The sequence below is a fragment of the Mustela erminea genome, chromosome 4 (assembly GCF_009829155.1).
Source record: "Mustela erminea isolate mMusErm1 chromosome 4, mMusErm1.Pri, whole genome shotgun sequence".
Lineage (NCBI taxonomy): Eukaryota > Metazoa > Chordata > Mammalia > Carnivora > Mustelidae > Mustela > Mustela erminea.
The window spans coordinates 64,506,678-64,533,166 of NC_045617.1; the positions used below are offsets into that span (position 1 = coordinate 64,506,678).

The window sequence follows — 26,489 nt, forward strand, 5'->3', positions numbered from 1 at the left end:
TAGGCACAAGATTTTTACCAAGGCAACTGCCATTGCTCATTTGCCTTCTGTGTGGCTATATAAGATTTGTATACTGGAGCCTAAAATATATTTTATTGATCATCCTCCTACCTTACTCATTACTTACTAATCTTACTAATTTGTGAGCACCAATCTCTCAATTTTGTCTAGACTAATTGTTTCTTATCCTTCAGGTCATGGCATAATTATAACTGCCTTAAGAAAGAATTTCCTTAGGGGCGCCTGGGGTGGCTCAGTGGGTTAAAGCCTCTACCTTTGGCTCAGGTCATGATCCCAGGGTCCTGGAATCAAGCCCCGCATCGGGCTCTCTGCTTGGTGGGGAGCCTGCTTCCTCCTCTCTCTCTCTGCCTGCCTCTCTGCCTACTTATGATCTCTGTTTGTAAAATAAATAAATAAAATCTTAAAAAAAAAAAAGAAAGAATTTCCTTAAAACTTAGACTAAATTTCAGTTTATTCTCTTATAAATCCATTGTTCTCCTTGATGAGGATCACTACAATTTCAGTATTTATTTATGTAATAGTTTGATGAAGGCTTGTTTAATCCCTTATAGACTATAAGCACCATGGAGGCAGGGGCCATATCTGCCTTACTTAGCTCTTTATCTCAATGTATAACAGGGTTACATAGCGGCTCTCAATAATATTTAGTAAATTAATAAACATCCTTAGGCTCCAAGTGACTAACAATGTGCCTCAGAAGGACAGACACTATTGTGAATGCAGATTGTGAAGTTCTGCCCATAATACCCTTTAAGAACAGAAGATTAAGCCCCATCCACTCCTTGTTGTTAGGAGTACTGCTGGGGAAAAAAAAAAAAAAAACTTTATTGTCAGCATTATTTGGATAATGCCTCAGTTAAAGAAATGGACAAGCCCGAATCACATCCCCTTACAGGGGTTTTTTATATCCAATAACCAATCAGTGTTGGGAATTGAAGGGCCAGCCACTTACATCATCTCATGATACCTCTAAAAGATTATCCCAGTTCCAAGGGGACAGCTGAAGCCCTTTTTTAAAAAAATTAACATATAATGTGTTATTAGCCTCAGGGGTACAGGTCTGTGAATCGCCGGGTCTACATACTTCATAGCACATACCAGCTGAAGCCTTTGTTAGGATGACATCACCGATCAGTGTCTCCCTCTGCTCAACCCTTGAGCACAACAGTATGTCCTACATGCTAAACTCCCCTGCAGAGTCTACTTCATGAGTAATCCAACCCATGTTAGCCACTAAAAAATATTTACTGAACTGAATTGAATATCGTGTTCTGTCCTACTCCAGCAAAGATCAATTCTTATTCACCCTCACATTCTTGCAATGACTAGGTGTCTTTCATATAGTGAGTGCTATTGTTTGAATATTTGTGTCCCCCCACAACTCATATGTTGAAATTCTAACTCCCAAAGGGGATGGTATTAGGAAATGTGGCCTTTAGGAAATGCTTGAGTCCTGATGGAAACCTCATGAATGGGATTAGTGCCCTTATAAAAGAGGCTCCAGAGAGCTCACTCCCTCTCCCATCACGTGAGAGCACAACTAGAAGTCTCCAACCCAGAAGACAGCCCTGACCTGATAATGCTGGCACTTTGATCTTTGGCATCAAGCCTCCAGACTTCGAGAAATGAAATTCTGTTGCTTATAAGCTACTCAGTCTGTGGTATTTTGTTAAAGCAGCCTAAACAGACTAAGACAGTGGGCATCATAAAAACCAACGTATTCCCCCAACCTTGATCTACATAGAAGTAAAGCATCCCTATTCAAAGTGTGGTCTTAGAGCCAAGGGCACTGGCATTCTCTGTATATCATTACAAATGCAGAGTCTCAAGGCCCAACTGTATCAGATCAATTAAGTTAGAGTCTGCATTTTAACAAGATCCTCAAGTGGCTCATATATTCATTGAAGTTTCAGAAAAAAAACCCTGCTGGGAAAAAAAAAAAAAAACCCTTATTGTCAGCATTATTTGGATAATGCCTCAGTTAAAGAAATGGACAAGCCCAAATCTGAGCTAAGAGATTTATTAATATAAATAAAATGATCCTTTTAATAATTCCTTTCTAGAATGTACAGCATCTTAAATTTCTTCCCTCTAAAATTTTGCTTAATGCTACGCAGTCATGCATTCTTTTGGTCAACAAGTGCCAACCAAGTGCCAAAGATTTCAGGGTGATGGAGCTTACATTCCAGAAGGAGGAGAAAATAAACATTGATATGCTCGTAACAGAGCATGGGGGGAAGGAAAGTGCCATGAAAAAATAGTAGGACAGGGTAAGGTAAAGTGAGAAGCTGGGTTGTGATTCTAAATTTCCGCAGAGCCATGATAACAAGATACTTGAAACAGCTGAGGTAGTTAGCCATATACATATCTGAGTACAGCCTAGAGTGCCCTAGGAAGGCAAAGGCCATTTGGCTGAAGAGGAATGTGAGAAATGCAGAGTTAATATGGTCAGGGAGGAAGGAGGACGTTCTTAATAAATCGCTTCGTGATATTTAATTGCTAAAAAGATAACACAAGTTGCTTTTCCTCCAAGGATGAAGTACTTCTTGGCCAAGCTAGTTTGATGTAGGCTGTGGAAGGCTGCACAAACCGTTTCACCACTGAAGCTTCAGTTTCTGCAAATACAAATGCAGGGATTAGAGAAGGCATTTAGGGCTCTTCCTGTTCTAAACTGTCAGGCGCGTTGATGACAAAGTCGAACAGGGTTAAAGTAAGGATCATGGCTCGGTTGTGGCTTCAAGGAAAGTTCTGCAACCCCAGAACACTGGAAGAATCATCACGGAAGGTGGTGCCCCATCGAAAGAACCTAACCTTTGGATCCAAGTTCCTCATAAACCTGTGAGCCTTGTCACGACCACAGACTTTCACGCCCTAACTCCGTGAGGCCTTGGACCCGGCCCCTCCCGGCCTTCCCGTCCTAATCTCGCCTCCCAGCCCACGCCGGGTTTGGCAGTCCGCATCCTGTCTTCCAGCCCACGTCCGGGTTCCCAGCCTCCATCCCCCAGACCCGAGATCACGCCCTGGTCGCGGCTCTGGCCCCGCCTCCCGCCTGGCCCCGCCTCCCCGCCTGGCCCCGCCTCCCCGTCTGTCCCCGCCTCCCGGCTCTGGCCCCGCCTCAGGGTTCTGGCCCCACCTCCCCGCCGCGGCCCCGCGACGAGGCGCACGCCCAGCCGCCCCTCGGAGCGCTGGTCGGCTGGTCCGGAAGTGACGCGAGGCTCCGACTGTAGGCTGGACGCCGCGTTCTCTCAGGGCCGCTCCCGGAGTCACGGCCGAGCAGCATGGCTCTGCAACTTCTGCTCCTCCTCGTCTTGCAGGCCGAGAGCTGGGCTGAGTTGAGCCCCGAGGATCTCGAACTGCCTTCGGGTACGTCGGTCGCGGCGGGGCGGCGGCCGGGTGGGGATAGGACGAGGGAGGGAGTCGCCTGGGTCTGGAAGCACGGCCCCGCGGGGTCGCGTCCGCTTTGGCCGGGGACCTCGCACGGGGTTCCCGGACGCCCCGGGACGTCTGCGTGGGCGGCCGCCGGGGAGGCCATTCCGGGCGTCGGCGGTCAGCGGACTTCGATTCCCTTTCTCTCGCCTCTCCCATTGTTGCCGAAACAAAACAGCCTCTTAGTCTTCCAGTTCTTTTAATTCGTTTTTAATTGAGTTTCTCGGTCAGGATTTGGACAGTGTGGCCAGCCCTCGTGACTTAAATATTCTTAGAGTAAACCCCAAATCCTTACGAGAGAAGTTGTTCTTCCCCCATTATGAGAATCCGTAAGTGGCAGTGGTTGGTCATCTTATGTCTAAGTCTGGCCGCCGTGCGGTGCTGCCTTCGGGAGCAGATTTGTCAGGCTGTGCATCTTAGCTTAGCTCCTCGGAGCGTGTTATTTCTGCCTGCTCACTGAGATTTCCCCGGAAATAAATGCAGGGAGTATGTTTTCCAAAGTTTGGTTGTCCTGGTGATTAGGCGCTCCAGTGAGATCAGTGACACTCTTCTGCAAGAGCGTTAAACCTAAATCATAGGAAACCCCATCGTCTTGAGTGTCTGCTCAGTATCCACAGTAAGCAGTTGCCCGAGGCCCTGCCTTCTGCACCCTTGGCAAAATCTGGGTCCGAAACTCTCTATTATGCCTTTGTGAGCTCCAGTTAGGGGTGCTGCATTCATATCCACCTGTCCTTTGGCTTGCTTCTTAAGAGGCAGGCAAACGAATAATTAGTCATTCCTTGGGATGGACATTGTTCCAGATGTTGGGAATACAAAAATGGGAGTTCCTCAGTTTCTGTTTTCAAGGATCATGATTCTATTGCCAATACCTAATAAGCGCTAGGCACTGCTGTTACCTTATCACATCTCATTTTCACAACAACCATATAAAGTAGATGCTAATCGGTATCTCCATTTATGGAATGAGAAATCGAGGCACAAGGACATCTGCCCAGTTTTTAGAGAAGTCACAGCTACTCAGTAGGAAGCCTGCATTTTGGTTCCAGAGTCCAAGTTCTTAACCACTCTGTAGACTGCCATTACCTAGAGCAAGTTAGTCATCTACAAGGGCAGTTACAGTACATTGTGATAAGAGCCTGGACCTTTGCACAGGCTACTGGAAAGCAAGATAGGGGGTACCTGGGTATGACCGGGGAATCAGGAAGGACTTCACAGAGAAAGATGATAACCCCAGAGTTGGAGCTGGAGGTACAGATTTGTGTGTACAGAGGGAGAGGTGTGAAACAGCACATTGAATTAATGGAATACTAAGGGTTTCATTGTAGAATATATGTATGAGGCTATAAGGGGAAATAAGATAATGTAGAGAGCTACGAACCCAGTAAATGAAGTGCTTGTCATGTGTAACAGACAACAAAGGAGAGCAACATAGCATTGGCTAATTTAGGCAAATTGGGGGATTTATTAACTTAGAGAATCCAAGCAGGAGTTAGAGTAGAGATGCCTCCTGGGCCTGAGAAAGCTGAACCAGTAACTCAAAAGTGCAAAGACTATTTCTTATTTCTGACTCTGGGTGCGGACAGCTTTTCCTACTTGGCAGGAATCATGGATGTGGACAGCTTTTGGGCTTTGCATCTTGCAGCTTCTGCCGTCTTAACAAAATCCCAGGAGAAGGCTCTGATTTGCTCACTTGGGTCAGGCACCAGCTTGCAGGGGAAGGACCATGTTCCAGGAGTGGCAGTAGGGTAGTTTCCAGAAGAGAAATATTCCTGAAGGAAGTACAGGTGCTAGGCCAGTAAAATAAATATGCTCACTATATGTTGCTCTAGTTGGTGGGCGGTCATGGATTATTTGAAGAAGAAATGATTTTATGCAGGATCAGTTAGGCCATTTAGAAAGCCCGTTCATCTTACACAGTACTTTGGGGATAGACTCGAAGGAAGGAGGCCAGTTAGGACCCTGCTTAAGTTGGGATGAGTGGATGGAAATGGCAGTTTAAATGCAGAAGAGAAGGCAGTTTGAAAAACCTTTAAAAGCAGGGGCGCCTGGGTGGCTCAGTGGATTAAAGCCTCTGCCTTCGGCTCAGGTCATGATCTCAGGGTCCTGGGCTTGAGCCCCACATCAGTCTCTCTACTCAGCAGTGAGCCTGCTTCCTCCTCCTCTCTCTCTGCCTGCCTCTCTGCCTGCTTGTGATCTCTGTCTGTCAAATAAATAAATAAATAATCTTAAAAAAAAAAAAAAAAGGCAGAGTCAGCAGGAGTTAGTGATTGGATGTGAGAAGAGCAGATGGCCCGGTTTCCTGGTTTAGGTAGAACATTAAACCATGTGCCATGCCCTTCTAAGTGCAGGCAGGGTCCTCCTAAGCCAGGTACCCCTACCTGTGCAAAAGTCCAGGATCTTATCACAGTTGCCCTTGTACCGTAATTGCCCTTGTAGATGACTAACTTGCTTTAGGTAATGTCAGTCTGCAGAGTGGTTAAGAACTTGGATTCTGGAGCCCACCTGCCAGGCTCCCTACTGAGTAGCACTGACCTCTCTACAAATTGGGTAGACATTCTTGTGCCTCCATTTCTCATCCATTAATGGAGATACCAGTTGTGAAGATGAGATGTGATAAGTTAACAGTGGTGCCTAGCACTTAGTAACTGTTAGCCCCATAATCATGATCCTTGAAAACAGAAACAGTACCTTCCATTTTTGTATTCCCAGCACCTGGAACAATGTCGGGCCCCTTGTGATTACACAGTGTGCACATACTTGAAGCCAGCTCTGGGAGTATTTTCTGTCTGCTCACCTGGGAACATCTACTATGGCCTCTTGTACTCCCGGCATTTTGTAAACAGAAGTGCCAGTGGGACACCCCCCCACACACACACACATCTTCTATTTTCAGTACATTTGTCCAGGCTTTTCAGTGTATTTCTCTAGTTTGTGTTGTGTTTCCTATGCTTTTAAAGTTAGTTTGAAAACCCACAAGGACAACCTATGCCTGGCTCTTTGCCAGCTTCCTTGTCTCACTAGTGCCTGACATTTAAAAAAGGCACTCAGTGTGTTCACTCTCACTGTGCTGGGTTTCACATATGCTTGATAGTTCATCTTATATGAGGGAACCTGATAGGAACAGGGAAGCAGGCAGGAGAACATAGTCTCTGCAAAATCCAAGTGGTTGGGAATGTATTGTGCTACAGTGATAGGCTTTTGTTAGTATTTCTTAGTGAATGGATAGGAAAAATAAACTCATGTGTCTAATAATCAGGTATTTCGCTTTTCATCCAGTTTTACCTGGATGAAAAGTAGTATATATACTACTTTTATACTACTATTACAAAAGTAGTATAAATATTTTTAAAAGTAATATATATATTTTTATAAAAATAGTATATATAAAAAAGTGTATAAAAGTAGTATATATATTTGTAAAAAGTAGTATATGTATTTTTAAGTGAAGCAGTGTCTGCCTTCAGCTGTTTGCTCTTCCACTCTGGGTGTTAGTAGTACCCAAGAGCACACTGTACTTTTTCACATAGACGTGGGGCTCTTAAGTTGCTTTCTCCACTGATAAAGTGGAGAAAGTCTTTTTTCTGACTTTAAGGAAATGCTCTGGGTGTTCTTAAACTTTTCATTATTTTATATGAATTCTGTATTTAGAGATTCAAAATACTTAAGACAGTGCATTTTTATTATATTTAACAAGTTATTAATCATAATTTTCCTCTTCATTTTATTCTTTTTTCCATTTTATTCTGATCCATAATTCATATGGACTTTAGAAGGTCTTCATTTTAGTTCTATATAGAGGAAAACCTAAGAAAGAGAAATATAACCCTTGTAAAGAACACTCATAAAATTTGGCAGCATACAGCAGTAGTGCAGTTGTTATGTGAACTGGACGAATAATTAATGGTTCCATTGTAATTGGACAGAGAAACAGAATGAGAATTGAACCAGAATTAAATGAATTCCTGATAAGAGGGAATCAGTTTATTTGAAATTTTCTTACTGAGGGAGTCTCTTTATTTTAGATTATCCAAAGGCATAGTAATCAGAATGTTGATACCCATTTCAGTCATGTCCATTCCAAAGAACTGATTTCCTTTAATGCATTGTTCAGATTTTTGCAGTGGTCATCATATAATTGTGATAGTATAATAAATCAAGCAAAACTACTTGAATTAGATGCTTGTGAAGCCATCCAAAAATAATAATTAACAATTCCCATTAATATGTGGAGGTCATTTTCTAATTTGTTAAACTATCACAAAGATGATGCCTAAGTAACATTTTTTGTGTTGGTTAACAAAAACCAACAAAACTTTTTAGATTGCCAGGTTTTTAAATAGCTTCTCTAAGGCTTTGTTCTTTCATTGGTAAAGATATGTATAATGATACCACCTCCCTCGTAGAATGGTTTGTGTTGGTTCGCTGAGACAGTGCGTAACAATGTGGATCATATTGCTTGTCTTGTAGTAAATGTTTACACATTAATGATTACCATTGAATAATATCCACTGTTACTTATTTTAACAAATACATTTTAAAATATTAAATTGTTGTAGTTGTATAGAAGAGATTGTGTTGCCTTTAAAAAAAAAAAAAAGCTCATCCAAATCAGCATGAGAAATTTTAAAATAGGTTCAGCAAATAATTTGTTCTACCTTTTCCCTGTTCTTCATAGACTAAAAAAGACTGTAGTTTTTCAGTTCCTATTTCTCAACCATTTCTCAACTTGCAGTTACTTAGTCCAAATGGGAATTAGTCTTGAGAAAGGACTTTTCTTGGGGACTAGGTGGGTCTGGTCCAATTAGAGTTTACTGGCGTGCCAAGCACACCCAACTAGATAACATGAATTAATGGGAGCACTTATAAAAATCATACATTTTAGGTCAGAAAGTAGCTAAGCAGATGTTTATTGGATAAGCTGTAACTTGGTGGTGGTTTGAGTAAAAGATCTGGGGGGCTTTTAGTTAGTTACAAATTCCATATAAGACACTATTTGATATGTCCATCTCTTTTTAAAAAAAGAGGAAGGAAAATACTTCATTCATGTCTCTTGTATTCTGGGCTCCACAACTTAGGAGAGAGAGTGAGTGATAAAATCCAAATAGATTCTGAAGACAGCAGACATATTAACAGTTTTGACCCAGCTAAGGAACTATTTTATGAAGAGTAATCATTTTATTATTTTATTATTTATGATAGTAATATTATTATTTGAATCCTTAGCTCTGAATCTCTTGTAAAGATGTAAGAAAATAATAGAAGTAGAAAGTAGACTTTTTGTATCATCTCACAAAATGTGATGGATGATTCAAAGCCCCAAAATATTGAAGTGTTTCAGTGAAAAAACTTTCATGAACATTTGAAACATTTGAAATATGTGCAAGAATTCTCAAAATGTCTTTATTCATCTTAAATCTAGAAGACACTGCGGCTTGCTAAGAGAAAAATTTAGAAGGCGTTAAGAAAAAGAGCCATTTTATCAATCCTGTAAAACCATTCAGGAGGTATGGATTGTGATCATAAATATATTTGGAAAAAGAAATTGCAGAAGTCTTGGTTTGGTATTTCCCCCTTTTCTTCCCTGGACTTCTCATGCCATTTCTCAGTTTGCAATGGAAGAAGAAGCCTTTATAAAAACAATGTCCCTGCCTGCATGCCCTGCCTGCATCTTTCACTAGGGGAAAGGTGGTAGAGCTTTTCTCGGAGTTGTTCATTCCCAAAAGGGTCTGGATGCTTTAATTTGGAGCATTTGTTTTTGAGCTGTAGTGTCAGATGGCTTAGAGTCCCCCAAAACAGTTCGATTTCTGGCCCCTTTATTGTTAGCATCTTTATGCCTCTCACCTTGTCCCTCCCATAGAGAAGTGGGTAAGTGGATTGTCAGATGGTGTCTCCAGACCTCAGAGCTCTGCTCTGCGGTAGATGTATCCAGTCTTTGTAGGCGATTTTATTAAAATTGAGGGAAGAGTTCTGTGGCTGTCCCTTTTCCAGTAGAGGCACAGGTGCCTTTGGTAGTTATGGGATGGAGGACATGCAGCAGCGCATACTCTGGTCATCATCCGTGCTGAGGGAATTTGGAGATGTCCGTGGTTCCTTGCTTCCCCAGCAGTTACAGCAGAGCTGTTCTTTCTGGCTGAGGTTTTCTGGTCTTTTGCGACATCGCCATTGCCCTGTCTTGTGGCACTGCTTCCTCATCTCACATACTGATCTTCATCAGTCTTTTTGTCCTCTTCCTTGCTCTTTTTTTTTTTTTTTTTCACATCCTGTCTCTCCCGGTTTATCAAGAGGAAACAGTTGGCTGTAACCAGAACTCTCCTTTTTCTCCGCCTGCATTGTAGAGTGTTACAAAAAACTGATTGTTCTTTACTGTGTTTGGTTTTGTTAAACCTCGGCTGTGTTCTAGAAACATTCTGAGAAGCAGATTTGAAAACAGTGAATGATTATTTTAGGTAGCATGCACCAAATAACGGAACTCATTGCTGAAGCACTGTGAGTTACAGAAAACTATCTATCATTTTCAAGAGATGGAGAAATCTGTAAGATTATTTTATTTGATGAGATACTCTAGTAGGATCTTTCCTTAAACTCCACAGCTAATCCTTTCTTGCTATTTCTACATATATTTTTATTGACATAAGGTAAATTTATTTTGAATAGAAGTTTGCTGTAAGCCTTAATTATTTTAATTTGAATACAAAACAAATTAAACTTTAGGTCACAAAATTCTAAAACAGTAGAAAATTTTTCTATCCTGCGAGTTTGTCAAATAATGACAAAGGCAGATGTGTAATAACCACATGGTTTCTCTTCTGGTAACATTAAAACCACAGGTTACATCCTTTGGTGTATATATTCGAAGTTTCTCCTTTAATAGAATGGTAAAGTCTGTAAGTATCCACTGAGACCTTCTCCTCCCACGACCTGTTCTGATTATTTTGAAAGCTGTGATTTAAACCCAGTTCTAGTCTAACCAGGTCAAGTTTTAACTTAAACTAGGGGAAATATCATTTGATTCACATTAGAAACAAATCTAATGTGCAAGCCTACTTTGTGGTTTTAGAACCATGATTCAGTAATCTCCTCTTAAATGTAAATGCACTTTACTTAATATTCTATATGCCTTTTCCTCAAATATAGGAATCTCAACCTGAATCTATATAGTAAAAACATAACTCCTGTTGGGAATGATTTTTTTTTTCTTTTTTTTTTTTAAGAGACTTAAAAGACTGAAGAACTCCTCATTATTGGAAGCAAGGAAGGCAGAAAGTTTAGCAACACTGTTGCGTTTGGTAACAGGAAGAGTAGGAAATTGCCTGGTGAGCTTAGCTACCTAGCCAGGGAGGTTGCCATTGTTGCTGAAGGTGCCATGTGGTTTCTTCTTGCCCTTTTTATTTTATTTTATTTTATTTTAAGATTGATTTATTAGCGCACACAAGCAGGAGGAATAGCAGGTAGAGAGAGGAGGAGACAGTCTCCCCACTAAGCAGGGATCCCGACTAAGGGCTCGATTCCTGGACCCTGGGATCATGACCTGAGCTAGAAAGAGTAACCAAGAGAAGGACTGTTTAACGAAAAGAAACCAGGACTAGGAGGTTTGACAATAATCACCCTCCAGAGAGGCAAAAGATGCTAAAGTTAAGAGATGACTTTTGAGAGAAGTTCACATTCATTGTGAGTTTTCTTAGCATTGGTTTCCTCTCTTATCTGGTAGAAAATAATGTTTATCTGTGACTGCTACTATTTTTTTTTTTAAATAAAGGTTTATTTATTTGAGAGAAAAACATGCATGCACAAGCAGATGTGAACAGGGGATGGGGCAGGGGGGCCATGGGTTTGATCCCAGGACTTTGGTATCATTACCTGACCCAAAGGCAGACACTTTACTGACTGAGCCACAGGTGCCCCTGTGTGAATGTTATTTGATATTAATGTTGACTTGAAGCTAGAGAAGTGGCGGGGGCGGGGGCTTGTATTTTTTCCTCACAGGTATAAACTCTTTGAGACTAGATCATTTCATGAATTTGAGGTGCAACCATACAAAACCATACCTAAAGAAACCTAGAAAAAGGAGGCCCCAATATACCTTGCTAAGTAAGGCCATGGGAACTCTACCAAAACCAAAAGAGAAGAATTAGGGCTAAATCTTCCCAGACCAGTGCTTTTTGGCTCACCTGGAAAGAAATTGCTTAGAGAACCAAAGATGCTAGGTACCAACAGCTATTTCAGAAAGAATAAATAGAAAACTTGTAGGTGTCTGATCACTGGCTGCAGAAAGAGAGTATTATATGCGTGTAGTATTTGAATCTGTGAGATGTCCTCCCAGCTTCATATCTCAACCTTTTGGCACGAATCATCACATTTCATTTTTTTGGTAGGTGGTTATACAAGTTAGATAGTTGGGCAGTAACCAAAGCTATTCATTGTGGGCAAGCCATGAAATACATTGGCTTATCAAAAAAAATCTGTTTTTAAGTTAGTTTTTCCTCCTAAATAATAATAAAACATTCCTAAAGTTATGAACGTATGAAGCAGGGTTCCTCAGCGTTAGTGCTATTGGCACTTTGGACTGCCAAAATGTGGAGAGCTATCCTGGACATTTATGGAATACTTAGCAACCTTTGCTTCTCTTCTGAGATCCCAGCAGCACCCTACCACTACCAGCCAGTTGTGGGAACCAAGAATGTCTCCAGACAGTGCCACATGTCCCCTCTGAGGCACAAATCACCTCCTGTTGAAGACCACTGATACAAAGGAGAAAAGTAACTAGAAAGGGGAGGAAAAGGGCAGTAGAATAATTGTTCCCAAGTCCCTATTTTTTACCTAAGCAATTCTGGATCTGTGTTCTGCCTTAAAAAGATAATACAAGTATAAAATAATTATAAATTAAAAGAATGTACCAGTTTGGGTTTGAAAATTGAAATTTTTGTTTTGGGAAAAAATATAGTAGGTGTTTCCTTCAACAGTAAGCAAATACCTTAGGTATATGAAATTAACACGTCATGTGTCAAATTAGGAAATCTGAAGTGACAAGTTGTATAACCAGGAAAACCCACATTCTTTAATGTCCAACCCAGGGAATATTTTTCTTATTAGAGTTCCAGTTTATATAACCCCCAAGTAATCATGATTATAGCTGGGGAACTTTGATTTTTATTTTTTACTTACATTTTTAAAAAAATATTCATTTATTTGAGACGGAGAGAGAGAATCTCAAGCAGACTCCCCACTGAGCACAGAAGTCCAATGCTGGGCTCTATTCCAGGACCCCAAGATCATGACCTAAGCTGAAATCAAGAGCTGGAAGCCTAACCAGCTAAGCCACCCAGGCGTCCTGTGCTGGGGAACTTTAAAAAAATAAATAAATAAACTTTTGCCTCTCGGAGTTTTTGAGGCTGATGATATGTTTGGAAGCCATATTACCTGACCGCGTTGCCATTCATTCATTTATCTTAACTGTAATTGTAAATTATGTGTAATGGTTTTCAGGTAGGATTGAATCATCTTAAAATTGAGGTCATATTGCCAACTCTTTATCTTCGTGTTCATTGATAAAGAAGGGAAGGAAGGGAGGGCAGGAGGGAGAAAAAGAGAAAAGGAGAAAGGGAGATGTATGTGTGTGATTGTTTTCCAAGGGATGGTGGACAACAACCTTTTACCCTGAGCAGGGGAATAAATGACTAGTTTTAACCCACTGAGCCACCCAGGCGCCCATAAATGACTAGTTTTAATAACTAGTTACAAGATGTTAAAGTGACTTCAGCCTATTCGCTCATGTGACTCACATCTCAGTAGACATTTTCTGAAATGCTTTAAAAGAGCAAAGGTAAGAATATTGACTATGTTTTGTAAAAAGCCCTGCACACCCCAGAAAGTAAAATGTTAATGAAACTGACAAGGTGGATGGCTCCTGGAGGCAAGTTAGGTTTCTATTCCTGTATTACAGAAAAGGTGCTAAGGTGTGTGATGATACCAGGCAAAGGGCTATGAGCTTATAGGGTATTTTAGAATGAAATTGACCATCCCTGGGATAGCCAGTTCTCCTCTATCTAGCCTTGTAAGGCAATCTCTGGTATCAAATATAGGAAATTCTGCTTATTAAATGAATTGAGGATTATTATTACAATGGGCAGTGTATTTATTTATAAAAATTCCTAAAACATAATAAGAGATTTATTGCCTCTACTATATTTGTATTTCCCGCATACTGCAGTGTTGTCTCAGGAATTTAAAATGAATAAGAATGCTATGCATTTTCCAATAAAATTAACTTTTATAAATTTCAATTTAAATAATTATATTATTTGTCCTTTGAATTTTACTTCAAAATACGTATTTGGCTAACATAGCTCTTTATAGGGTTTTCTAATGTTAATGATGGTTTCTTACAATTGTCCGTTTTACTTTTTGAATCTCTTACAGTGCCAGTACCAACCAATATTAACATTAAGGCCTATAACTTTAATACTGTCCTATATTGGGACTACCCAACCATGCCACAGACCCCTGTTTTTACTGTACAGGTAAAAACCTATGGGTAAGTTCTACTCTTTAATCTTTTTTATTCTGTTTTTGTTTAGGTCTCTTTACTTTCCATAACACTGTGTAGTTATGTTTCCTTTCCCATCATCTTTCCTTTCCCATGTGGCAGGACTTCTTAAACTGTAGATTTCCAGAAATGCTGAGGAGGCAAATTAATTATTTTCAGAGCACTTCCTGCCTCTTAGTTCTTCTTCCTGTCATAATTGAAGTAGGGGAGTCTCACTAACTTTAAAGACTTAAAGATCTGTTTATTTGAGAGAGAGTGCTCGTGTGTATCCTAGTGGATGGGGGGGAGGGTGATAACCAAGGGAGGGAAAGAGAAAGAGAACTCTCCAGCAGACAGGGAGAAGCTGGGGCTCAATCCCACGACCCTGAGATCATGACCTACATCCAGATCAAGAGTCAGATACTGAATTGACTGAGCCACCCAGGTGGCCCAGGAATTAGAGATTTTTTTTTTTAAAGGCATGACAAATAAAGCTTACAATTCTGTATTAAGAGTAATGATGCCAGGCGCCTGGATGCTTCAGTGGGTTGGGTATCTGACTCTTAATTTTGGCTCAGGTCGTGGTCTCAGGGTCCTGGGATCCAGCCACATGTTGGGCTCTGCAGTCAGCATGGAGTTTGCTTGTCCTTTTTCCACTGTTCCTACCCCCACTCTCTCTCTCTCAAAACAAAATGTTTAAAAAAATAAAATGATGTCCTCTTACTTTCCATAGTGAATGTATTATTGAGTAGAAAGATAAAACCTTCAAAATATTTCTGACAAGTGTCAGGAGTCTGTGCAATGTCTTAGATTCTGCAGTCAAGTAATGATTATTTATGTTAATAGAATCTAGAGTTATTTAAAGATAAGATTTTTAAAAATTGTATGCAGAATGTACTTTGTTCAAGTGTTGTATTTTGAATTGAGCTTCTTTATTGTAAAGGAATTTCTAGTACTTCTAACCAGAGTAAGGACTTCCTACTTTGTCTGGCTTCTTCAGCCTATTGTTCAGCTCCTTCTACCAGTCCCATGCTGTAAATGAAAAAAATGAAGCAGAAACAGAGATGATTCGAGTTTATAAATTAACAGTAAAAGTTATTATTGTGCTTCTTTATTCCTCTTCATTTTAGGAATGCAGTGTGGATTGATGCCTGCAATACCTCTCAGAACTTTTGTAATATCTTTTCCGTAATTAATGATCCATCACTTTCTCTCTGGGCCAGAATTAAAGCTAGGCTTGGACAAAAAGAATCGGCCTATGTAGAGTCAAAAGAATTTATTCTGTGTAAACAAGGTGAGTAGAACTTTTAAATTTGAAGTTTTAAGTTTGAAAATACTTACACATATCTTCTGTATATGTTTGCTTTTATTAGCACTTGCTAAAAATTATCACAATGCCCAAGAAACTTTTGGAGGACTTTAGGGACTCTGTGTCTTATTCTTTCGCTGAGCCTCACGAAGTAGGGCTATGAGGTGCCCATCACTTTTGCCCTTTCTAAACCATTACAGTTCCACTCCCTACAAGCACGGATTGGTGCTGCCTAGGTGGACTCTGTGCTGGTCTTCCCCTTGCGCACCCCCCCCCCCCCCGCCCCAGCTCCGTCACTCGCTGCTGAGCTATGCGCACTGAGGACAGCTTTCCCTCTTCCACCCTCTGCCTGATCCCCAAGGCCTCAGCTTAATACATTGACAAATTTTAGATTTCTATAATCTCCTCAACCCCAGTGATTTTTTAGCCCTTTCTCCTGCCAGCAGTGCATTCCTACAGTATACCTGACCTTAGTTATCACCTCAGGCTCTAAAATCGTCATGGCCAGTTCTTCTGTGACTGAAATCCTGCCTTGTAGTTCTCACAGCCTCACTCCCAGGTAAAGAAGCAGTTAGTCCCTTGACTCCTCGCTCGTGTTCTAGGCCTTGTGCCTTGCCATCTATCTCCACTTCCTTCCTTGTTCAGCCTCCACATGCGGTTTCTTCCACCACAGCCTGGCTTCTCCTGCTCTTCAGATAGTTGCCTACTCCACGCCCTTCCTCTACTTGCCCTTGAAATAGTTTTATGCCCAAGTCCATGCCTTTGTCATCTGTTAACTGCACCATCTGTATGTCAGATTTTCCCCGTGCAGACTTATCAAAGGCATACTGTGTGCTTGGAAGTACACCAAGCCCTGAGGGTAAATTAGCAAATAAAAATAGGCCTGCCTGGCATGTAGTGGGCAGTAAAAACATGAAGAATAAGCAAACAGTTCACCAACAAAGTCTCAAGCATGAGTGACACATAATAAATATTTGTTGAATGAATGAATATCTAGTTTTGATTTTCACCATAAAAATTGAATATATTATGGGATTGGGAGGGAGACAAACCATAAGTGACTCTTAATCTCACAAAACAAACTGAGGGTTGCTGGGGGGAGGGGGGTTGGGAGAAGGGGGGTGGGGTTATGGACATTGGGGACGGTATGTGCTTTGGTGAGTGCTGTGAAGTGTGTAAACCTGGCGATTCACAGACCTGTACCCCTGGGGATAAAAATATATGTTTATAAAAAATAAAAAATTAAATAAAAAAAAATTGAGTGTATTTAGCAAACTTTCATTAAGAGCCTTCATGCCAGCCATCCGTAAGCATTGGTGATACAGAGAGTTTCAGTGAGTGTTCAAAGGTGACTGAAATGCCTTTTCTGAAACATTTTTTAGAGAATAGGTTTTCTTTGTAATAAGCAGACCCACAGAAAAAGGAAAAAACTTAATAGAGCTTCTGTTACATGAAGGTTTTTTAACAGGATTCGTGACCTGTTGACGTTTAGCACTAGAAGTGCATTTAAGCTGTTAAAGGAGAGCTTCTATTAGATAAAAATACATCCTGCTTGAGATTAATTTAGTATTTCTTTATTAAGGACATTTAGAATATCTTCTAGATATTTGTGGAGTGGTTTAAACATAGATCTGCCTTAGAACAACTGAAAGAGTATGTTAACTGATTGAATTGGGCAGTTTTGTGTAATGCACTATAAAGTTCCAGGGCAGTGCTGATTCTCCTTTTTTTTGTGTCCCTCCCACCCTGCCACAGGGAACATTGGACCACCTGCAGTGGGTATTAGAAAGAGGGAAAACCAAATCATCATTGACATATTTCACCCTTTAGTTAATACAAGTGAAAAAAAGCCAGTACCCATATATGATGAAAATTATTGTCACATATTTACGTACACTGTGTATTTAAAAATAAATGGAAGTAAGGTAGGTATTTCTATTTCCTTTATTCTGTTCTGTTTTTCTGTTGCTAGCATAAGTTGTTTCTATCTATAGTGTAATTAAAGTGAAATGCTTATGAACACTCAGGCAAGACTTACATGTCTTCAGTGTTGGTAAGAAAAAACCACATAAATAAATGTTGTTGAGGGGAGTTGCTGTTGGAGTTAGTTACTAATGCTGGGCAAGTGAATACATTTAAGTTTTGCCTTGGCCTCATTTAACAGCATGGCCCTATTTTAGGATTTTAAACCTGTTTATTCCTATTTCTCCACTGGTAAGACAAAGATGATTTTAATATTTTCTTCCTCATGGGTAGTGATGTAAAATAATAGGAAGTATAATTGGAATCCTTGTTTTTGAAAGAGAAAGTTAGTGGTTCTGCTGTGGGGATATACTTGCCTTCTGGCGCTGATGTACAGACCACACTTGGATTGGAATGACTCTAATCCATCCCTTCTCCGCAGCGCTGCCATTGCTTTATTAAATAGTATTTGTCAGGGATCTAGATGGGGAGATTGTTTTAGGCAGAGAATCTGGCAGAAGCATGCTAGGCAGAGTGCAGGCCCAGATGAGGTCAGAGGTCACCAGGGCCACATCTCTTGGGGGCACTGGAGAGATTTGACGTTATGCTGATGAAGGTGTTAGGTCTCTGGAAGGATTTTAGCAGGAAGAGCGACATCTGACTTAGATTTTAAAACATCACTCTGGATGCTTAGCAGAGTCATCCTTCTCAGGTACACATCTACCCTTCCTTCACTCCTTAAAATCTTTTCACAAATCCCTAAGAGCTACAAAATCATATCTAAATTCCCTTCCGTGGCATGGCCTACCAGGGCGTCGTGATTTAGCCGCTGTGTCCTTTCAGCTTCCTCTCCCCATTTTTTCCAACCTAAGTTTTATTTGTGCTGTGGTGAAGTGCTTTTGGTTCTTTGTTCCCTGCAGGTACCATTGCTGTCTCACAGAATGTCCTCTCCACCTTCTCAACTTGGGCAAATTTCTGCTCATTCTTCTATCGAGCAGGCATTTCATCTCCCCCTTTGAATTCTCTTCTGACACCATAGACTCTTTGCACCCCTGTGGTTTGATCATTCCAGGTTGCGTGTAATAGCCCCCTTGCAGGACTCCTGGCTCACATTTCTTTCTGCTCTGGGGGACGTTGTTTGAGGTCCGGCCCCACTGTCCTACCTTCACGTGTTCAGGCACTCCCTGGCACAGAGGATGCACATCCTTTGGCTGGTTGGATGAATGACAAACTGTCAGAGACTGCCTTTGTCCCTTCAGTGTACTACTACTAGGAGATGCCATGATCTTGGCAAAATCCCTTTCATATTCTTCCTACGGGTACTTTTATCTCTCATCAGCTAAGTTTCTAGCACTATTAGAACAAGACTAATGACTGCTGGTTGCTTTAACAGCTAACAATGAACATTACTGCTGTTTGAGTTTTTAAATCTGTAATCCCTACAAAGCACATTTTAATGGATCTGTAGCATAATGCTGTGTTAAAATAACAAATTGACTTCTTATTTGATATCAACTGTTTGCAGACATGTTCAACTTTGACCAATAGGTTTCCTTCAGGTGTTTGATCAGGATTAAAAATGGTGCTTTTTTGGGTCTGGTTTTGTTTTTGCAGAATAAAAGAAGCCATACATTTTCATTGTTCCTGTTTTCCCCATACAGATTCAGTATAAGTTGTCAGAAGAGAATGAGGATGATTGCAATGAGACTCAGTGCCACCTTGTTATCCCAGTGTCCTCTCTGAGTTCCCACTACTGTATTTCAGCAGAAGGGTTCTCAGAAGATTGGTCTGTTAAAACTGAGATGTCTGATGAACTTTGTATTACCACTTCTGATGATAACCACATAGAAGGCAAGTTTCTTCCGTTTTTTCCTAAATATAGGGAAGGATAACAGAACTAGAGTAATTGAAAAGAGGCAGTTTCAGTAAATCTCTGTTCTTTAAAAAAATATTCAGTGGTTGCATTTCTCAAAGAATTCCAAAAGCAAAAATAAACTCATTTCTCAGGCATTAAGAGATCTAAAACAACCAATTTAGAAAGCTGTGTGATGACCCAGAGAAGAAAGAAACATAATATCTAAAATTCCATGCATAGATGTCTGCATTTCAGGATTACACATAGTGATAAAAAGCAACTTATTTCAGTATAGCATGATGTTATGTATCCATTAGAATGTTCTCTGTTGGGGTGGTAAGTTTAAAAACTGAATAGCAGAAATATTCATTGGCATGTGTGATGTGAACTGGACAAACACTGGAAATTAGTATCTGAAAATAAATGTTGATAGGTTATGGGTCATTTTTATAACATTATAACATTTAAAAATACTTTTATTTCATTATATTTTCTTTGTGTGTGTGTTGGGGGGGGGTGTGTATACATATGATGGAACTTTAGAACTGGTATTTTCAAGTGGCAGGCACCTTAACAAAAATTTGACCTATTCTTGGCACTCAACAAAATTTAAATGTCATTATAAATAATTTATAAAATATAAAAGTCTAGAAGAAAACAAAATTGGGGCACCTGGGTGGTTTAGTGGGTTAAAGCCTCTGCCTTCAGCTCAGGTCATGATCCCAGGGTCCTGGGATTGAGCCCCACATCGGACTCTTTGCTCAGCAGAGAGCCTGCTTTCTCCTCTCTCTTTGCCTGCCTCTGTCTACTTGTGATCTCTGTCTGTCAAATAAATAAATAAAATCTTTAAAAAAAAAAAAAAAAGAAAAGAAAAGAAGCCAAAATTATCTGTAGTCTTGCCATCAAATATTTCGTTATAATTTGGTGGTTTTTTTTCTCATTCTGTTCTCTTTTTCTACATAGCCATGATCGTATTATATAGTATATAAAATTTTATGTAATGCTTTAAGTACATATTTTAAAATATTTTTCCATTTTAATTCATGTACTTTATGAATATTTTTTTTTTAATCTCTGCAGGCTATTTCATTGTGTAGAATTTGTATTCTATTTAATGTTCCCCAATTTGGGACTTGTAGATTATTTATGATTTTCTCTGTGATAGCATGCTTTGATAACTCTCTGTATAGGTGTATTTTCCAATTAGGCTGTTTTTATAATATATTTTATTTTTGTTTATTTTGAAAATTTACTTATTTATTTTAGAGAGAGAGAGACAAGAGCATGAATGGGAGGGGCAGCAGAGAGGGAGAGAGAATCTTAAGCAGACTCCAAGCTGAGCATGGAGCCTGAAGCAGGGCTTTATCTCCTAACCCTGAGATAGTGACCTGAGCTAAAACCAAGAGTTGGATCCTTAACCAACTGGACCCCCCAGATGCCTCCCAAAATTTTATGATACAGATATCTTCTTTTTTTTGTTGTTATGTTTGTTTGTTTGTTTTAAAGATTTTATTTATTTGCCAGAGAGAGAGAGTGTGCAAGCAAGGGGAGAAGCAGGCTCCCTGCTGAGCAGGGACTGGGACTCAGTCCCAGGATACTGGAATCATGACCAGAGCTGAAGGCAGATGCTTTGTTGACTGAGCCACCCAGGCGTCCCTACAAATATCTTCTGGAAGAATGGGAATCTAGGCTGAAGAATTAGACCAAATGCCTAAAACTTAATAACTTTTAGGCTATTATCATGAGGGTTTCAAATAGTTTGTGACTTAAAATAATGCAGTGCATTTTATGCCAACTTGCTATTAGGTTATTTTGAAAAAATAAAATCCTAGTTAATACGTAAAATTTGAAATAATGCAGATGCCCCAGATTTTTTTTTTTCTTCCATGTCTGAATTACAAACTGAGCTGGTTCTGTGGCCACATGGTGGCGGCCCTGAGGCTCAGGAGCAGGCCCTGCTTCTCATCACAGTGATTGTATCTTTACTGTCGTAGTAACTTCATGTTTTTCTGCATCCTGTAATAGCTGTTATACTCGCGCTCATTTAGTCATCATTTCCAGAGCGACTATTCCAAAAAAGTAATTTTGGAATAGAAATGAAAGGTAATGAAATGCCAGTAAGGAGGCTAAACACCACCATGATCATTTGGAAGAGAGGACTGTGAAAATAGAATACTGAAGATTGTGCTTTGAAAATAAGCAAAATTAGAGCTATAGTGATTAATCACACTGTAGTGATTATAGATGTATGTGCTCTGAAACAGATCTTTCCTATTCTAAATTATAATCTCTGGTTTGCGTTTAAAGGCACACACGTAATTCCTACAGCTTTCCTGTCCGTGTGTGTTGTGTATATGTCTGGTTACCTTTACAAGTATTTGCAGTCTTGAAATAAATATAAAATGAAACAAAATTCTGAGGAGTGGGATTAAATGATTTTAAGAGTTATAAACATTGTCAATTTATTTCTGAAGGAATGGATTTTTATTAAACTTTCTTCTGCTTTTTAATGGAGAGAAAAATGTAACTAGGGAAACACCCTATGTTGGAGGCTTTAAGGAAGTTGTTATGAAAGTCTGTGTTAGCCACTTCGTGTCGTGTAGGTGCAGAAGGTAGGAAATTGCAGAGCTGGGAAGAGCCCTTTTAGTTTTCTAGGACAGGTGCACTGAAGCTTTTTTCATCTTGCCCAACTTCTGTGACAAGGGTTCTCTGCGATTCTGACCGTATTAATTACCCAGTGGGCAAATCTATTAAAGAACAGCAGTAAGACTTTATAACTATTTCATGGATATAACAGTATTCTGTCTTAATTCTAACTTGCTGTTTTTTCCCTTCTTTTAGATTCTGTTTGGGTTCCAATTGTTGCCGTTCTGCTTTTTCTAGTACTTATTCTGGTATTTGTATGTTGTTACACTAAGAAGATGAATCCATGTAAGAAGGAAAGCATCATGTTACCCAAGTCCTTGGTAACATATTTTAATGTTTTTCTTTAATTATATATACTAAAGCATTTTTTTGGACTCTTTTGATAATTTTCTTAATTTTTTTAAAGTAGAATGACGTTCAGCAGCATGTCACCTGTCATAGATTGGTTGATCTACCACACATCCAAACCCACATAATTTTTACTACACATCATGTACTTTTTATGCATAGAACAAGAGCATAATTGGATAAGTCTGTTAAGGAGTTTAAAGTTTAGTGGGAGAAGAAGATCAGTATTCAGTGGATGTATGGTGTTCAAACACAGAGGTTTTCATCTGTGCCAATGAGGACTTTGTCCACCGTTGGAGGGTGGGATTTCATTGTGGCCCTTCCAGAGACAGTGATACTGGAGCGTCTTGAGGGACAGACATTTATTGAGGTATTAAGGGACAGTCTGTGCTAAACCCCAGCATCAAGAAAGTGTGGCTTTTGAAAATCCTAAAATACAGAAGCACCATTATGGTTGGAGTGTAGAAGGAAAGATGGCCACAAGTGAGACCAGAAGTTTGATGTTTTTTTAAAAAGATTTATTTATGTATTTGAGAGGGAGATAGCATGAGCAGGGGGTGGGGGAGAGAAATCCTCAAGCAGATTCTCCACTGAATGCGGAACCTGATGCTAGGCTTAGTCCCAAGACCCCAAAATCATGACCTGATCAAAATCAAGAGTTGGATGCTTAACTGACTGAGTCACCCAGGCACCCCAGAAGCTTGACCTTTTAATGTCTAACATCTAAAAGCCTTTGTATGATGAAAAGAACATCTCCAGCTAACAGAATGGTAATTATTTGAATCAAATAGGACAGGAATAATATCTATAACATGTAAAGGACACATTTCAATTTTTTTTGAAAACACTACCTTAATGTAAAGTGAATAAGAACTATTGGTGGTAGGTAACTCATGTATGAATTGTAGTATTTGTCCTTACTAATTAAGGATAAGTAAGTAGATAAGCACAAACCAACCTTGCAGTATGCAGTTTTATACCCACTGGAGAAGGAAAGATGAACCTGAATATCCAGTAGTACCAGTAGTGGTCAAATTGGTGTATACTGGTAAAAGTAATTCAGCTCTGGTGGGAAGGTAAACATGTAATGGGTATAATGTGTAGTAGTGCCATAAATAGTGCAACAGCCTTTGACTTAGTAATCCTACTTTTAAGAATTTATTCTTTAAAAAAAAATTCCTAAATGAAAAGATATATAAAGATACTCACTTCAACATGTTCTAGAATTAGTAAAAATTAGAAACACTTCAATATGCACTGTTAGAGAAACTACTTTAATCATTAGTATAAAATTGTATGAGGCAGTGAAAATTCTAATAAAAATTATAATTATGAAGGCAAATGGTGAAATATAAGTAGGTGTACTCCCATTACACATGTGACATGCATACATGTGGAGGTGATGGAGAAAATTATTTAAATTTTAATTGATTTAATTATTTAATTTTAATTGAATGGAGAAAAAGCAACACCTATGGTTAGATGGTGGATGGCTTTTTAAAAATTCTAAAAAAAACCTTGCTCTTAATATAGTACATTTTCATTTAAAAGCAAGAAAAGACAACCACCAGATGCTATTACATTGTTACCATAAATCTGCCATTTAGTGGTATATTTCATTGCCCATTAATTACCTTTAGACAGTATCTTTTTAAGGATATGCACTTAAGTTTAATAATTTATTATTTTTAATCTTCGGTTTCTCTTCCCTTAGCTGTCTGTGGTAAAAAATGCCTCTTCAGAGGCAAGGTCTGAACCAAAATGTGTATCACCCATCACCTACCAGCCAATTGTCCCAGAGAATGAGAAGATGGTCTGGGAAGACCAGTTGTCTCCAGCCACAATTTTAAGTATGCCCCCTGAAGACAGCCTAGGAAAAACAGAACACCGAGAAGACGTTTCCAGTGAAATCGAAGTGGTCACCGCTGAAGAAAATAATCCTGACACAGCTTCTGGTAGCCCTCTGACCCCAGGAATGGGAGAGAGTTCTGTCCATACAAATAGTAACCAGTCTGAACCCTGTGTCATCGCCTTAAACTCCTATCATTCCAGAAATGGTTCCGATAGTGGCGTTGTGGAATCTGACAGCTTCTTATCTGACTCAGAATTTCCTCCAAATAATAAAACTGAAATAAAGACTGAAGGACAGGAGTCCGTAGTGCTGAGAAACACTACCACCTCCTTTGGTTACGATAAGCCGCATGTGTTAGTGGATCTGCTTGTGGATGAAGGTGGTAAGGAGTCCTTGATTGGTTATAGACCGACAGCAGATTCCAAAGAGTTTTCCTAATCAACGAAGATGTGCCTACTTTGAAGAAACGGCTTTTCCCATATAGGTTTTCCGCTTTGTTTCCTGAAAGGATCACCTTTCAGAAATTGTATCTTTGTCAATATTAACCAAAGAAGAGTATCTGGGTTTACATAAAGTGGCACTGTTATAATTGGTCTGAAAACTACAGAGGCTTTGGGAAAAAAAAAAAAAACAACATTGTCACAGTTGGAATTTTCCATCTAGGTGGGCTGTTAGTGAAAACTCTAAGAACCCTGCTTCCTATGATAGTAGGTGAGATAGCCTAGGGTCCTTTCCAATCACTTCCAAGACCTAGAATAGATTTTTTTTCTTCTCTGTACCTCAGCATATTTGTTTTTCGAAGTCTATGTATATAGTGTGTGTGTATATATATACAAATACATATATATGTTTTTTTAAAAGAGCATGAGAGCAGGAGTGAGGGGTGATGAGAGGTCGAGGGAGAGCAAGAGAATCTTAGGCAGGGTCCACACCCAGCACAGAATCTGATGCGGGGCTTGATCCCATGACCCTGAAGCCATAACCTGAGCTGAAATCAAGAGTCAGATGCTTAATGGACTGAGCCATCCAGGCACCCCTATGTATATAGTATTTTTTTTATACGTAGTATTTTTAAATGCTCACTTTCAGAAGAAAGCCTGAAAACTTCCCCATATTGAATTTAATTTCTAATTCAAATCAATAGACTTAATAAAGAATATGTAAATAGAAACATATTTTTTTTTTATGGAACATTGCATTTGGAGACTTATAAATAAAGTATTTTTAAAATTCATTTTGTACTTATTTATTCAAGCACTCAGGCAGTAACCTAGTATTTTTTAATCATTTGCTCGCTTCCATGCATTAAGACTATAGAATTATTTTCTAATTATTCATATCTAATCTTTAAAACAGTCCTAAAAATAATGTTTAAAAGTGGTCCTTTTATGTCTGTATTTTAGTACTTATCCCTGTATAAAACACTGTTCCAGGCTGTTTGGGAAGGGGGAAAAAGCAGATTTTTTGGAGAGCATGGGGATTGAGGGGTCCTCTAGCATAAAGACAGTGGTCAAAGCCATTGGAGTAGATGGGAGCCCTGAGAAGCATGTGTGAAGAGAGAGTCCCCAAGAGAGGCAATTTGGTAACAAATTAACAAGAGAGTTAATTTGTATATTACACAAGGAATTCTTGGGAATTACAAAGGATAGTAATTTCAAGATTCAAATGAATTAACTGACCAAAAAAAATTTTTTTAAACATAATTTCTGTGAGTAAGTTAACCAGGGAGAAACATTTCCCTTCACTTAAAAGTACAGATTAAAATGAGGTTCTATGTTATTCTATTGTGGGGAAAAAATGTTGTAGTCAATACTAGTGAGATTTTGGTAAAACTAGTATACTCACTTATTTGGGGAACAGTGTCTTTACAGTTTTTAACTAATATATGAGTACATATATTCCATAAAAATACATATCCTTTTCAGAATTTAATCTTTTGTATCAAAATTGTAAAAAATAAATCTTTAAGATAAAAGCGTATAAGTTAGAAAAGGAAAAAGCAAAAATATGAGAATAGTTTTCTCATATTACTGCTTTCCAAAAGGATTGCGCTAATAATAGACATTCCAGCCACATGTGTACATGGTTTTCGTGCCCTAGCTAATTAGGATAATAGTCGTTTTAATTTCTAACAGCTGTATAGGTAGCCATTTTAATACTTCTGTTTGCATTTCTTTAATAATTAGTAAAGTTGAGCATGTTTTATGTGTTAGGTATTTAGACTTTAGACAGGTACAAGAGTTTGCCTAATCTTGTTCTTTGTGCATTTCTTTGGGGGCTGTTTATTTATTTATTTTTATTGACTGTATCCTTTGCTGTGAGTTACACATTTATTTAATAATTTCTTATCTCTTACCCTGCATGTGTTTAAAATGTTTATAAAGTCCAATTTATTCATCTTTTCCTTCCATTTTAAAGAAACTCCCTAGAAAATACAAATTTCTACCCACATTTTCTTATGTTATTTGGGGATCATTGTTTATTTCATTTCTACACTGAATTCTTTTATCCCTCTAGATTTTTTTTCTTTTTGTGCAAGTGGGAAAGT

General features: G+C 39.2%; 1 protein-coding gene across 1 annotated transcript; it reads left to right on the plus strand.

Moving 5' to 3' along the window:
• Positions 1-3,182: 3,182 nt before the first annotated feature.
• On the plus strand, positions 3,183-24,625 carry IFNGR1 (interferon gamma receptor 1). The gene is made up of 7 exons (XM_032339399.1): positions 3,183-3,384; positions 13,864-13,978; positions 15,100-15,263; positions 17,034-17,203; positions 18,902-19,091; positions 21,937-22,061; positions 23,804-24,625. Exons 1-7 carry the CDS (start codon positions 3,300-3,302, stop codon positions 24,377-24,379), a joined length of 1,425 nt encoding a protein of 474 aa, XP_032195290.1. The 5' UTR covers positions 3,183-3,299; the 3' UTR covers positions 24,380-24,625.
• Positions 24,626-26,489: the final 1,864 nt, after the last annotated feature.

Excerpts from the sequence above, each read along its gene's own strand:
- IFNGR1 (XM_032339399.1), top strand. The coding sequence starts at position 3,300 with ATGGCTCTGCAACTTCTGCTCCTCCTCGTCTTGCAGGCCGAGAGCTGG. Across the intron at positions 15,264-17,033 it reads ATTTATTCTGTGTAAACAAG|GGAACATTGGACCACCTGCA; the intron begins GTGAGTAGAACT and ends ACCCTGCCACAG. Across the intron at positions 19,092-21,936 it reads TGATGATAACCACATAGAAG|ATTCTGTTTGGGTTCCAATT; the intron begins GCAAGTTTCTTC and ends CCCTTCTTTTAG.